Raw genomic sequence first — 13,506 nt, forward strand, 5'->3', positions numbered from 1 at the left:
AGGGCTGGGGGCAGGAGGGTTCAGACTCCAGAGTCACTGAAGTGGCCTCAAAGGCACCTGAGCCCCTCTGATGTGTTTGCAGAGCAAGAACCACGCTGCGTTTGAAGTTTGAGGTGTGCAGAGAACTGAGCAAGCACATGGAGCTGCTTCCAAAAACAGGCTACATCCAGGCCCAGTCATCCTTCAGTGCCCAGCTGAAGTTCCTGCCCAGGTAACCAACATTAACCCAACTCCAATCTTTCAGGATTTCAGGCAGTGGCAGTGGAAAAGCTGAGCAGGGTTGTTGTTCCCTCCTGCTGTCCAGGCTGGAGCTCACAGTGCTGCTGCAGTGCAGGTCTGGACTCCTCCCTGTCCCCCTGGAAGCTGCCAGATGCTCCAGGAGGAAATGAGCTTGGCTGCCAGCGCTGTGAGGCAACGTCCCCCCTGTGGCGGCAGCAGCGCTGTGACACTCCGAGCGCTCGGTTCCTGCTAGGCTGCTCTGCTCTGTGGGAAGCTATTCCTGTCCAGGGGGAGGTTATTGAGGCAGGTGGCTGCTTCATGGATCACTGATTGAATAATTTCTGGACAAGAACTCCTGTGCTTGCTAATTAAGGTGAGAGTGCTTGGGCTTCCTGTCCATATCTCTCCTCCCCAGGTACATTTTTTCTCCAAATGATGAAGGTATTGAATGAATTTCACATGGTGTTTTATGTAACATCTGATGCTAAAAGCTTTATCACAGCAAGTTTTGTTTCTCCATTTTACAAAACATCTACAAATGCAAACATAGCTCAGGGATAGGAAACAATTCCAGTTTCTAAAAATTTAAATACCACAGCTCCCATTGGCTGCTGTTCATTTTATTTTCCTCATCCTTGCCCTCCTAAAGAATTTAGCAGGACATTTCTTTTTAAAAAAATAATTAATTACATATGGAATTCAGCATCTTTGGCTTTGACTGCTGCTGCCAAGCTGCTGCTTCTTTGATGTGAGTTCTTAGTCCCAGGGATGTGTTTGGATTCTCACAGATGTTCTCAGAACCTCTGGATTCTATCCTGACTGCAACATTTTCACCAGGTTTGTATTCAAAGAACTCGGAGTATTTACAGTTCTTGCAGCATCTCAAATCCCATCAGATTACAACAACAGTAACATGGTGACACATCCCAGTTCCTGAACCTCAGCTGCTGTGAGGCACTGTTCCCTCTCTGAGGGGATGCAGACAGAGCTTGGATTTAGAACCTTAATCTTCCTTTAAAAATGGGGAAGCTTCAGAAAGGAGATTTGATGAGATTAAGGCATTTCTGACACACCAAATAAGTATCTGGCTGTTTGAGGGTACAGATGATTTAAAGACCTGCAGCAGGGGGAGTGCTGGGAGCTGAGGGAAGCACTGAGCCAGTGACACATTTCCGTCAGGGCTGGCACTGAGCTGCCATTAGGAGCTCTATTAATAGAGCAGCTGTGGCACAAGTGACACAGAGGGAAAAGAAGCCCCCACTCAGCAGTGCTGAGGGAGCTGGGAGCTGCCTGAAGGCTTGAGAAGCTCTCCTGAGTGTTCTGTGCACACTGACATTCCTGGGCAGGTGTTCCCAAACCCAGCTCCTGGGAGCTTGAACATTTCCTGCTCAGTTGAAGGCAAGTTCTCTATTCTGCTGCCTTTCAGAATTCCCAAACACCACATCCTGTAGTTCTCTGCATTTGGAACTAATCTTGGCAATCTAAATTTGATTTGTCTTTTGTGCTTCTCTTTAATTGTGCCATTTTCATGGAACTTTCTGAAGGATTCCAAGACCTTTTCCCCAAGGTACAGCAGCTAATTTAGAGTCCACTCCTGTGTCCATACAGTTACAAGTATTTTCTTCCCCCTCTGAATTATTATGAATCAGGTTAATTTCTTCTGCTATTGACATGTCCTGTGACAAAGTAAAGGCTGTAAAAACTCCTCCCTTGCACTTAACCTCAGTTCAATGTGTAAAGAACTTCCCAACATCTTTGAACATCACCCTTATTGCAAAATAACAGCAAGAATTTGGGATCACCATGGTGACTGAGTGGGTGTTATTTTTGTTCTTTAACAATACATTAAAGAGTTGCAGGCAATTCCATGAGTAGTAGTAGAACATGAGCACTGTGGAGACCCAAGAAGAGGAAGCAGCTCACTCTGGTGCTCTGAGATATAAATAGAGCAGCAGAGCTAAAAATGCTCCAGGTTTGTATTGTCTTGGCTTGAAGCTCTGGAATGGAGCTCGTGACAGCAAGATGTTCACCTACAGAAAACCTGCATATTCCTTATAAATGCTGAGGCTGGTGGGTGATCAGGCACTGCTGGGCTCCAGGTTTGTTCATTTGATATCTTTGATTTGGGGTACAAAGTGGTTCTGCCCCAGGCTGATCATTAACCCCAGAGGGAGCCCCTGCCTGGGCTGGGTTGGTGGCGTGCTGGGGCTGCAGCAAAGATCCACAGGGTTCATATTCTGATTAGAGTGTAAGCTTTTAATTTTTCAGAATTTTGATTGACTGGATGGCATTAAAAAAAAAAAAAAGATAAATGGATGCTGACCTCTGTGACTGCCCTTAAAATCCTGTGTGTGTCCAAAATCCTGTCTTTAAAAACAAAAAAAAAATCCAATACAACTGTACAAGGTCAATCACTCTGATATCAGTGCCTTGCAGCCCATGCCCTCCTGCTCAGAGCATTGCCTGGGGGTGCCAGGCTGAACGAAATCTGGGACAAATCCAGAATATTCTTGCCCTGACTGCATCTTCTTTCCCCTGGTCAGGAGGTGGGACCTCACAGGTCACTAATTTTTGATTGGCATTTTCTTCCACCATTCTTTTTCCATTTTCTCTAATATTTGAGTTTATCTTGCAAGCAGAATTTTAATGAGAATTCCCTTCAGTGAAGAACTGGAGTTGATGCTTAACCAGGTGAATCCTCCAATTTGAGGACAATTAAATGAAGACTAAAAGCTGTGAATAGTAAAACTTTCAGACCTTAAGTAACAGGATTTGGTTTGTTTTTCTTTCTGTTCATAAATAATCCATCCAAAGTTCATTATTCGACTTAGTGAGAACATAGTCAGAATGTTTTAATGGCACTGACTGGATTTGTTCTTTTGGGTTTTCAGGCAGTCCCTTCCTGAAGATGCAGGGAGTTATTTCAATGCACAGACAGGAATCCTGGAGGCCCCAGTGACAATCCTGATCATGGACAAGGTCAGCGATTTTTGTGATGTTGATTATCAGACTGACAATTTATGTAATTATTATAGTGAATTTTCATTTAATGATACCTAATTTTAGATTAGTTCTTTACTAATTGAGGCTCTGTGATAATAGTTAAAGATGCTTGAAGTGGTGATATAGATTTGATCATTTTTTCTTGTCTCATATTTGCAATATAGGCAGTTTAATCCTTTCTCCTCAGTGCTGATCTCATGTTACTGTCAAGGAACAGAGTAACTTTTTCTTGCACTTTTCCTTTTGGATGACATTTCATTTAAATCCTGTCCTCACAACCCACAGATGGAGGTTTTTATCCTGTTCTCTTGCATTTGTTTCAGGCTAAAAAAGTGAATTTTACTGTCCATGCCATTGTTACTACTTCTGATTTGGAAATCAGCCCAGCACAGATCAGCTTTGGGTACTGCACGATCTACGAAGCTGTGCAGGCAAATGTCACCCTAACAAACAAATCCATCTTGCCACAGGAGTTTGGATTTGTGGGACTGCCAGAGGTATGGGCTGATCCCACACACACCCCCTCTGCTGTCAAAATAGATTTCAGTGTCATGGGAACGTGTTCAGTGTGAGTGTAAATAAATCATGACTGGTTCTTGCATGGGAATCCTGCTGCTGGAGCTCTGTCCTGCAGTGTGTGAATCTCCCTCTGCATTTGCCACACAGTGCAAATCCCTGAGAGGAGATTTTCCTGTTCCTCACCTTTTCCTGTCAGAATTCCTGGGGTTTTACACCAAGAGATCTCCTAAAAGAACACCTGGGACACTTTTACCCCTAAATAAAACAGGCTTGGGGCTGTGGCTGTGGAATGTGCCCACTTTGCACCAAATGCCCAAAGGCTTCCCTTTAAAATGCTCCTTGGAACCATCCCAAGCCATGCCTGGGCACTTTGAGTGTTAGAAGTTGATGTGGAAGCACAAATTTAATCACAGGAGCTGCTGGGTTCATGTGGGCTGGGTCTCCTGAATAATTTTTTGGAGAAAATTTGTCCTTCAAGCTCCATAGTGGCAGAGTGAGGTGAGCACAGTGTGAAATGTTGGGCAGGTTGGCATCAGAGCTGGAGGAGCCTGGCAGTTCATTGGGCATTGTCCTGTTCTCAGCTGGCTTAGGGATTAAAATCAAGGAGTAGCTGAAAGGAATTGTTAACTTCAGCTTCAGGAAAGCTTTACTCCCCAGGATGTGTTTCCTGAGGAGCTTGAAGAGTGCTGGGGACACTTTCTAGAACCATCTTCAGCTCAAGCACAAAGCACTGCACAGCTGTGGGTGGGGAACTGTTCCTGTCCCTGCCCCACACAGGAATCAGCTCTGAAAGGCTCGGGGCACCTGCTGGGATTTTCACCATATTTCATTCAGTTTTCTATGTAGAGTAAATAAACATTAGAGCAAGGTGATTTCCACAGGTGGGAAGAAGCTGGGGAAGGGATTCTCCTGAAATCTGAGTTAATGGATTTAATGCCTTTTGAGTTACTTTGAGATGAGAAATCTGCCCCTCAGACTCTGGGCACTGACTCAGACACAAACTTCTCCCTGGAAGGTTTTTCTTTTCCTGACAGTTCCACATTTAATAACAAATTTTTTTAAATCTTGCCAATATTGTCTTATTTTAATTTATTAGTAAACTGATAAATTAATTAATAATTTCTTATCCTGCCATTTTGAAGTTTGTTGAAGTTCAACCCAACGATGGATTTGGAATTATTCTTCCCCTGGAAAGCCTGACACTGGACATAATCTTTAAAGCCACCAAGGCAAAAGAGTACAGCTTTGAGCTCACCTGCAGGACAGAGATCAACAGGTGTGTTCATGGATGGACAGCAGGGAAACTAAAATCTGAATTTCACTGCTAACCCAGCTCAGGGATTGAACCCTGCCTGCCCTGGGGAGGAGAGGCTGGATTAGCACCTGAGGCAGGTGGGAATTCTCAGTTGCAGAAGTCGCTCAGTTCCTGTTGGTTTCATCCTTGATTTTCACATCTGCCTTCACTGAGGTGACTTTTCCCACCCCTCCTGAAGTTTATCCTTGTCCTACACCAAAGCTCCAGCCCCTCAACCTGCAGTGCTCTGCTGCTTTTTCAGCACAATTACTGAAGGAATTCTTTTTTGTAAAAATGCTCTATGCTTTAAGCCATTGCTACTGCAATAATGATGGCATAAACTTTGATTTGACTGGATGTATTTCCAGAAGTTCACAGAGGAAGAATTCAAGCAGGGACTCTGGCCAATTGTGCATTAAAAATAGATAGTATTATTGTTCATCTTTAGGCAAAATTCCCATTGCAAGCTTGAAATTCTGCTTAAATAGGGACTACAGGATTAGCTCCCTATTTTCCGGGCTGATTAAGACACTATTTTATGCTGAGACAATTTATCATGTGTTTATTTTTAGACAATTCAAGCTGTCATGCAAAGCAGTTGGAGTCCACCCACCTCTTGAATTGTCTCATTCCTTGGTTCAGTTTGCTGCTACAGCCCTGAACTCGGTGTCTTCAGCCACCGTGGATGTGCTCAGTGCCCACCCTGTGCCACGGACGGGCACGGGCAGCCCTGGCCCAGCTGGCCCCACTTCCTTTGAGTTCCACGTGCCCCAGGAGTGCCCTGTGAGCATCACTCCCTCTGTGGGAACTCTGCTGCCTGGGCAGGTAAACTCACTTTCAGTGTTGGGTGTTGTTCCAAATCTTTGATCATCTGCATCCTCACAAAGGCTGCCACTTGTAAACACAGCTCCAAACATCAGTTGTTGTTGGAATAGCTGGAATGTTTTGTCTTGTTTAAAAGAATGTTTTAAATCAGACAGGAGGGTTAAGCACCAAATCTGGCTAATGCCTCATGGGAGTGTGTGATGAATGTCACAGAGGTCCCAGGACCAGGGAGGAGATGAGAATGTTGACTCCATGTTTCAGAAGGCTGATTTATTATTTTTATATATATATATATATATATATATATATAATATTAAAACTATACGGAAAAAATAGAAGAAAAGATTTCATCAGAAAGCTAGCTAATAATAGGAAAGGAATGGTAACAAAGACTGACCAGGCAGTCCGAGAAAGCTGGACTGTGATTGGCCATTAATTAGAAACGACCACATTAAACCAATCACAGATGCACCTGTTGCATTCCACAGCAGCAGATAATTGTTGTTTAAATTTTGTTTCTGAGGCCTCTCAGCTTCTCAGGAGAAAAAATCCTAAAAAAAGGATTTTTCATAAAATATATCTGTGACGGGAGTATTGTCACTGTGATTTATGTGGAGAATGTTTAAATATCAAAAGCATTGCCCATGTAAACCCAGCCCACTGCAACATCCTGGACATCCAAAAGAGCTGCAAGTGCCCTTACCCTGAGGCTGCTGTGACTCCCTCTGAGCAGAAGTGAACTGGGTGTGAACTGGGTGTGCTCCTGTGAAGCTCTGCAGGTGTCCCACGTGCCTGGGGCTGAGCTGTGCCCTCACTCCTTCTGAGAATCATTCCTCCTCACTCTTTCTTGGGATCTCTGCTGCTCACAGTGACCCCAAGGTGTTAGAAAGTCTCTTTTCCCAGCCCAGTGGTTGAAGAAGGAGTCAGAACTCTTTATTTCTCATTCTCAAGGTTGTTTATTGTTTCTTATCTATAAAATTCTTTCTCCTATCCACCCGAGGTCCACTCAGCAGGTGAGACAGAGGCACTCTGGTGTTATCTTTTTATACTAAAAACTATGTGTACAATATTTACAATTCATTCCCAATACCCATCGCCCATGTTAGACAGTGAGCTTCTACTCTAAACCAATCCAAAAGTGCCACCATCACCCAGAAGATGGAAGCCAAGAAGAAGGAGAAAGGCTGGACAAGCCCAGACTCCTCCATCTTGCCCCCTGAACCCCCATGCTAAAAACCCCAAAAATCTATTTTTCACCCTGTGATAACTTCACTATCATTCTACTTAAACTTTCATGGCTTGTAATTCTTCATACAAGGTTGGTGATTGTTTTTTCCAAGGGCTCAATCACAGGCACAGGGGTCTGGGGCTCTGTGCCAGGGTCTCTGAGCCCCCTGGGCAGGGTCTGGAGCCCTGCAGGGCAGCCAGAGGCATTTCCTGGGCTCCAAGCCCTGCTGTGTGTGCTCTCCCCTCCCAGAAAAGCTCCATCCGAGTGTCCTTCAGGCCGGCGCTGGCGGAGCAGCTCGTCAGGGAGGAGGCAGCGCGGAGGCTCAGCACAGCAGCTGTGCCAGAGGCAGCAGCACAAGTAAGGAATGCTAAGAACAGCACATGCTGCTGGTCTGCCACTTCCAGAGATTTATTTCTCTGGATGGTATTTTTATCATAAAATTATTTGCATATTAATGAAGCCCAAGCTTGTGGTCCATGGGGGACCTGCCTGTGAAGGATGAGGGTGTGACTGTGCACTCAGTGTGTGGCCTGTTCACTGAGCAATCATTTAATTTTGTGCTCACAATTATTCCTCGAGGGTTTTATTGCCAACTGAAATACTCTTAAAAAAAAAAAAAAGAAAATAAAAAGCTTCTAAACTTCCTGAAGATTTACAGCATCCATGGAATTTATATGCAACCCCCAGGTCAGTTAATTTATGTGAGCAGCTGTGGTTGTCTTGGATTGGGAGATAAACAGGTAAAATTCCCATGAGAGACTCATCTGCTCCAAGAGGAGACCTCTTATTCTAAGAGGGAGTAAAATATGTCCATTTCAACCTAATTTTTAAACTTTACACTTTTGGAAATTTGTCTGTTGTAGCTACTGTGTGTGTGGGCTGTCACCATCATCCTGCTGTCCCCTGCTCTGTGTCACCTCCTTGCTCTGTGTCTTTGCTCACTCCTCTCTTGCTCAGATTCCCAGTGATCCCCCTCAGTCTCCAGTGGGCAAAAAGAAGAAAGATTCAAAGAAAGAACAAAAAGAACGAAATAAATCGAGTGTTTCCATCTCCAGAGGAAGGAGTGGAAGCAGGAAAAGCCTGGCTTCTGTACATACCCCTGAAGAGCCAAAACCAGAAGAGTTAAAGCCTGAGTAAGTCAACAGAATCTTGTACTACACAGACAGCATTCTCTTTAGAAGTAGTTTAATAAATCTACTAAAGCTGTAGGTAGACAAGAAAGCAAACTGGAGAGGGAACAGCTTCAGCTGTGTTGCAGAGGCTGTTTCCAAAATTAGTGCTGCTTGTGAGCCACACAGCTGTACCCTCTCATGTGAGGCAAAGAATCCCTTTATGCATCAGAGGGATTGAAGACTTCAAAGAATCTGTCAGGGAGCAGGAGCTGGGGCTGTGCGGGGGTGGGGCTGAGCCAACACGGGTTTATGGAAAGGGCAACAGCAAAGCTCAGCTTGGGCACCAACAGAAACCCCTCAAAGAAACCTCTGTGAGCACATCTACAGAACCAGCTGATGGCCCAAACCCGTGGCACAGAGGAATTTCTGTTTTTAATTTGAGGGCTTGCACAGTTCAGCACATCAGTCATGGTCAGCATCAGTGCTGGCAGGGAAATGCTGCTGGAAATGTGCATGTGGAGCAATCTCTGTGCAGTGTGAGCACCTCAGGGAGAGCCAGCACCAACAGCATTGCTGCCTGCAGCCTGGGACACTCACATGCAAAATCTGATCCTTGAGGGCCCCTGTTCAGCAGGAAATTCAGCTGTCAGAGCCACACTTCTGCCCAGGCTCAGGAATTTGGAAGTATTTGGAAGTAAATACATACTGAAGCAACAGGCATTTGGCTGTGCTGGATGTTTTGATGTCTTTTACTACAATTCCATGTTCATTGCAATCCATTAATTATAATTTCTAAACACTTTCAGCAGAGATTGTAAAAAAATTCCCTATTTTAGAAATATTGCCTACAGACTGCATTAGAGGAATGTGATCCTGTGTGTTTACATGACATTGAGATGATGTAGAAGTACTGGAAGACTCTGAAATTCTTGAAATATTCAACCCAAGGAAATTGTATTGAGGTTTTTGCAATCTTTGGTGTAACATTTGTTATCTGGGTTCTTCATTTTTATTCTCTTGTAGGGTGGGTCCATTGCTGACAGTCATTTAATTTCACTGTTACATTCCATTTTGAATGTGTGACTAAGAAACAATAATCACAAATAGCTCAGCAGATATTTATTTGATGGTTTTTTGCTCTCTCACTCACTGAGATAATTCCTATTCCTGGATTCTCTAGTTCTGATGCTTATAGGGCAGCCCAGGCTTTCCTGACAAGGAGTTTCAGAGGGAGTTTTAACAAATACATCATCCCATGCTCTGTTGCAAGTGGCCATGCCAGTGGAGAGGAGGGCTCTGGGAGCTTGACCTGCAGGTGGGTGCCGTGGATAACCCAGAGATGGGAGGGGGAAATGGTGCCCTTGCTGATTTATTCATTTTGAGGGAGAAATTTGTTTTCTGCTCTTAATTACTTCATAGCTCAGTGGTAGAAACTCATGCTCCCAGCCCACCAGTTGGATAAGAATCAAACACATGAATATCAAAGCAGCTGAAGGAATAATTGTGTGAAAACTTTGAGGCAGCTGTAGCTCAGGCACAGTCAGTCACCCAGCCCTGTGCTGTGCTGTCACACCCTGGGACAGGAGCAGATCCCTGGCAGTTGTTGGTGTGTCTGTGCTCCCAGAGCTCTGCCCTCTTATTCCCAGCTCTGCCCTCTTATTCCCAGCTCTGCCCTTTTATTCCCCAGCTGCCTTTGCTCTCTTGCAGCCCTCACAACACCTTGTACCTGGAGCTGCACTGCCCTGCTGTGGCCCCTCCTGTGCTGATCATGTCAGACTCTGGGATCAACACAGTCAATTTTGGGGATGTTTCTGTAGGTATGGAGTTTGAATTCTGGTTGGGAGTTGTTTCTCTCTGACAGTGAGTTCTTCCCAGTGGTTTTACATTTTCAAAAGTCAGGATAGAAATTAGCCCTTAGTGGTATTTAGGTGGAAAATAAGGAGCCTCTAGCCACTGAGGCCCATGGAAGAGCAGATCTGATCCCCAAACAAGGACCTGGAAGCTCCAGAAGTGACTGGCCCAGTCTGAAAGCATTTTGGTGAGCTTTGAGTGGTGCCTTAGCCATAGGCCTGGGATGATCTGGCTCAGGCAGGAGCAGGAGTGAGGGGGAGGAATGGGAGGGATGAGCATCCTCCCTTTGGGAAGTGTTTTCATTCCTTGCAGGCCACAGAATGATGAAGAGAATTACAATAGAAAACATCTCCCCAGGGAAGCTGGAGGTATCCTTGTCTGAGCACGTGAGCTCAGCCTCTGCTTAATCAGGCTCTGCCTCTGCAGGAGGAACTGCTGCACACCAAAGCACCAGCTCATCTTCTCTCTTGAGTTATTGACCTCTCAAAAGCTTTTAGATGCTTAGTTCAGACCTAAGACATGGAAACAATATGTAGAATTTATTCTCATATCTTTTTTCTCAATCTTTATGAATGTTTTTCCTTGAGTTGCACTGTTTTAGCTGGGATTCTCAGTTCTGAATCCCAATGGCCCCTTCCTGTTGGTCAGAGCAGTTGGAACACTCGAGCCAGGTGAAAACAAACCCCTGATCATCTCTTTTTGTCCAAGTGAGGATAAATGGGTGAGTAAAAGATACAAGAGCAGTGAAGAGAGGAGAGACAAAGTTCCCTGTCCACCATTTGGATCTTGTCTCAGTTCTGGGGTGGTCCCTTGGGAGGGGTCAGCTGGAGGGATGGGGTCTCTGAGCAGATGCACTAACCCAGGCACCCTCTGGGCAGTTCTTGGAAACTCTGGACATCCAGGTGGCACAGACCAACCTCAGCCTCCCCCTGTGTGGGCACGGGGTGGTGCCCAGCACTGAGTGCTCCGTGGGAGAGGTGCTGGACATGGGATACGTCATGGCCAGGGACACAGTGACTGCCACAGTCCAGGTAAGGCCTCTGAGCTGAGCTGCAGAGCACAGCAGAGCTCCTGTCAGGAGGAACACAACACAAACTCCTCCCAGATTCTGTCTAAGTGTGTCAATAACCAAAGCCCAGTATTGATGCAGAGTGGGGTTGGTGTGGCACATTGTGGGCAGCACTGATTGTGCCTCTGGTGGCATCTGGGGACACAGAGCTGCACTAATGCAGCAAAATAAATTCAGCCCCATTGCAAACTATGGATCTTACAGGCCTGAGAGTCAATTTCCTTCATGCAAATGCTGTTGTGTGAATGAATGTCCCCAGATAAAGAACACTTCCAGCATGACCCTGCTGTTCTCTGTGCAACTGGAGTCGCTCTCACCAACGCGGGACAGAGACCGGCAGAAAATCCCCTCCTTTCTCACATCCTCTCTGCAGAGAACAGAGATTGTTGGTAAATTCCTTTTATTCTTTGCTCTTTTTCCTCTGCTAAAGACTCAGGAGGTGTAAAGCAGCATAGCTGTGTCCTCTTAGATGCACACAACGGTCAGACCTGGGGCATCACAGCCCTGAAATTAAAGACTTTATTTTGCTCCCCAGTAGGAGCTGTAATAATTCTTTCAATATGGGGAGCTGTAAATGTATGCAGCCTGAGCAAATACCCACAAGTAAGGAGATATTGGTGTTTAAATCTAAATAAACCCACACAGTAATTGCACATTAAAGATTACATTTAAAGATGTCCAGATCTGTAAAAACACGTCAGAATATAGGAAGGGTTGGTGATGCTTTTCAGTTCCTCTGGAGATTAATGCATCAAACTGAAGGATGGATGGATTTATCTGGTGTTCCTAACACCCTGTTTTGCTGCAAAGCCATGTATCAGCTCTTATTTATTTGCTGTTCCAACAAAAATTAAATGGGTTTAAAATTTATGAAGAAGTAAAATGGAGCTGTTCTCCTTTCTTGTCTGTATCCTCATTTTTATTTACCAGGAACACAGAACTATAATGGCTTCAGCGTGTTCAGGGTCTCTCCAACAGAAGGAAAAATCAAGGCTGGGATGAGCCAGGATCTTGTGGTTACCTTCAGTCCTGATCATGAAAGTCTCTACTACTCCGACCGTCTCAAGGTTCTGCTCTTTGGCAAGGTGAGACAATCAGGATCATGAGAACTGTCCAAATTGGATGAACTGATGTAGGGAGGAAAGGGCACGTTTGGGGCCCTCTGACATTTTTCAGGCTTAGATATTCAGTTATTAATTAATAAAAACAGTGACGTGGGGTCCATCCCTGTCCCTGTCACCCCACGGAGGGGACGGGAGCTGAGCACGCTCCAAGGGGCTCCTGCAGGGAGCATTTAATGGCAGAGCAGGGGGAGAGGGGAGCTCCGGCTGCCCAGCAGGGCCCGGCAGGAGCAGCAGCGCCAGGGAGCGGCTCCTGCAGCCGCTCGGTGCCCGGTGCCATCTGCGGAGCTGCCCGCGATGCCCCGGCCGGACGCGCAGGTGGCCGCGCCGCGGGCAGCGCTGGGGCCCGGCCAGGACACCAAAAGTTGGTGCAGAGTGACCACTAAAGCCCAGCAGCAGCACTGCAGAGGGCTGGGCTGAGCGAGAGCTGCGGGATTGCAGCTGGGAGTGCACGGCGGGATGAGCTGAGCGTGAACGGACACTTGACCCAGTTTGGCAACGGAAAGGTTTTGCCTCTTTTAGTGGTTGTGTATAAATCGTTTGTGCAGTGCCCTCCCGAGGCACATTCCCTGGTTGTTAAAACAGAAATGCCAGAGTGGGCAAACCAGGGGAGGTGCAGAGCTCCTGCATTAGAGCCCAGGATCGCTGGCACCGTGGTGCCACCTCCATTTGCTGGTGCTGCTGGCTCCGGTGCCAGCGTCGTTCAGGTGACCGAGCTGTCACCTGCAGCCAGGATTTGCTGTCTCACCCAGCACACAGCCCACGAGATCCAGCTGAAGGGAGCAGCCCGGGATCACCTCATGTTTGTGGAGGGGGGAGAGCCCCTGGATGTGCCCGTGGAGTCCTTGGCTGTCACCCCCCCTGTGGCACCACAGGAAGCGCTGGGAAAAGGTAAAGTGCCACCACTGTTATTATGGAACAGGGAGGGATCACACATGGAAATGTTCCTCTTCCTTTAAGAAAAGAGGAAATTTAAGGCAATTTTTCCAGAGTCAGAAAAAATAAGCATTATGTTACAGCATATATCCATAATACACAGAAATACCACAAAAGTTTCTCTTAAGGAAAATTTTTCTCTTCATTTGAATGCAGTTTTGTCTTAATGATGATCTTCTACCTCTGCAGCTTCTTTGAAAAAAATTATTATAATGTAATACTACTATGAAGAATTGAGATGCATTTGCTTTCTGCCACTTCTGAGGTGTATTAAATGTTTAAGAAATTATTTCATATATAATCACATATCCTGGATCCTCCTGTTTGTC

General features: G+C 45.8%; 1 protein-coding gene across 1 annotated transcript in view; it reads left to right on the forward strand.

Moving 5' to 3' along the window:
- Window positions 1-13,506, forward strand: part of CFAP74 (cilia and flagella associated protein 74) — a 38,178-nt gene that overhangs the window by 19,326 nt on the left and 5,346 nt on the right. Inside the window, exons 21-35 of the mRNA XM_054292097.1 lie at window positions 83-211; window positions 3,111-3,198; window positions 3,546-3,719; window positions 4,884-5,017; window positions 5,608-5,860; window positions 7,338-7,445; window positions 8,046-8,221; window positions 9,381-9,515; window positions 9,908-10,017; window positions 10,364-10,419; window positions 10,653-10,772; window positions 10,930-11,082; window positions 11,380-11,509; window positions 12,051-12,205; window positions 12,994-13,132. Coding sequence (XP_054148072.1) covers window positions 83-211; window positions 3,111-3,198; window positions 3,546-3,719; window positions 4,884-5,017; window positions 5,608-5,860; window positions 7,338-7,445; window positions 8,046-8,221; window positions 9,381-9,515; window positions 9,908-10,017; window positions 10,364-10,419; window positions 10,653-10,772; window positions 10,930-11,082; window positions 11,380-11,509; window positions 12,051-12,205; window positions 12,994-13,132 — 2,060 coding nt within the window. The remainder of the gene's footprint in view (window positions 1-82; window positions 212-3,110; window positions 3,199-3,545; window positions 3,720-4,883; window positions 5,018-5,607; window positions 5,861-7,337; window positions 7,446-8,045; window positions 8,222-9,380; window positions 9,516-9,907; window positions 10,018-10,363; window positions 10,420-10,652; window positions 10,773-10,929; window positions 11,083-11,379; window positions 11,510-12,050; window positions 12,206-12,993; window positions 13,133-13,506) is intronic.

Source organism: Melozone crissalis, unplaced genomic scaffold (genome assembly GCF_028551555.1).
Source record: "Melozone crissalis strain CALT ecotype California unplaced genomic scaffold, PUWL_Pcris_2 ptg000107l_1, whole genome shotgun sequence".
In the NCBI taxonomy this organism is placed as follows: Eukaryota; Metazoa; Chordata; class Aves; order Passeriformes; family Passerellidae; genus Melozone; species Melozone crissalis.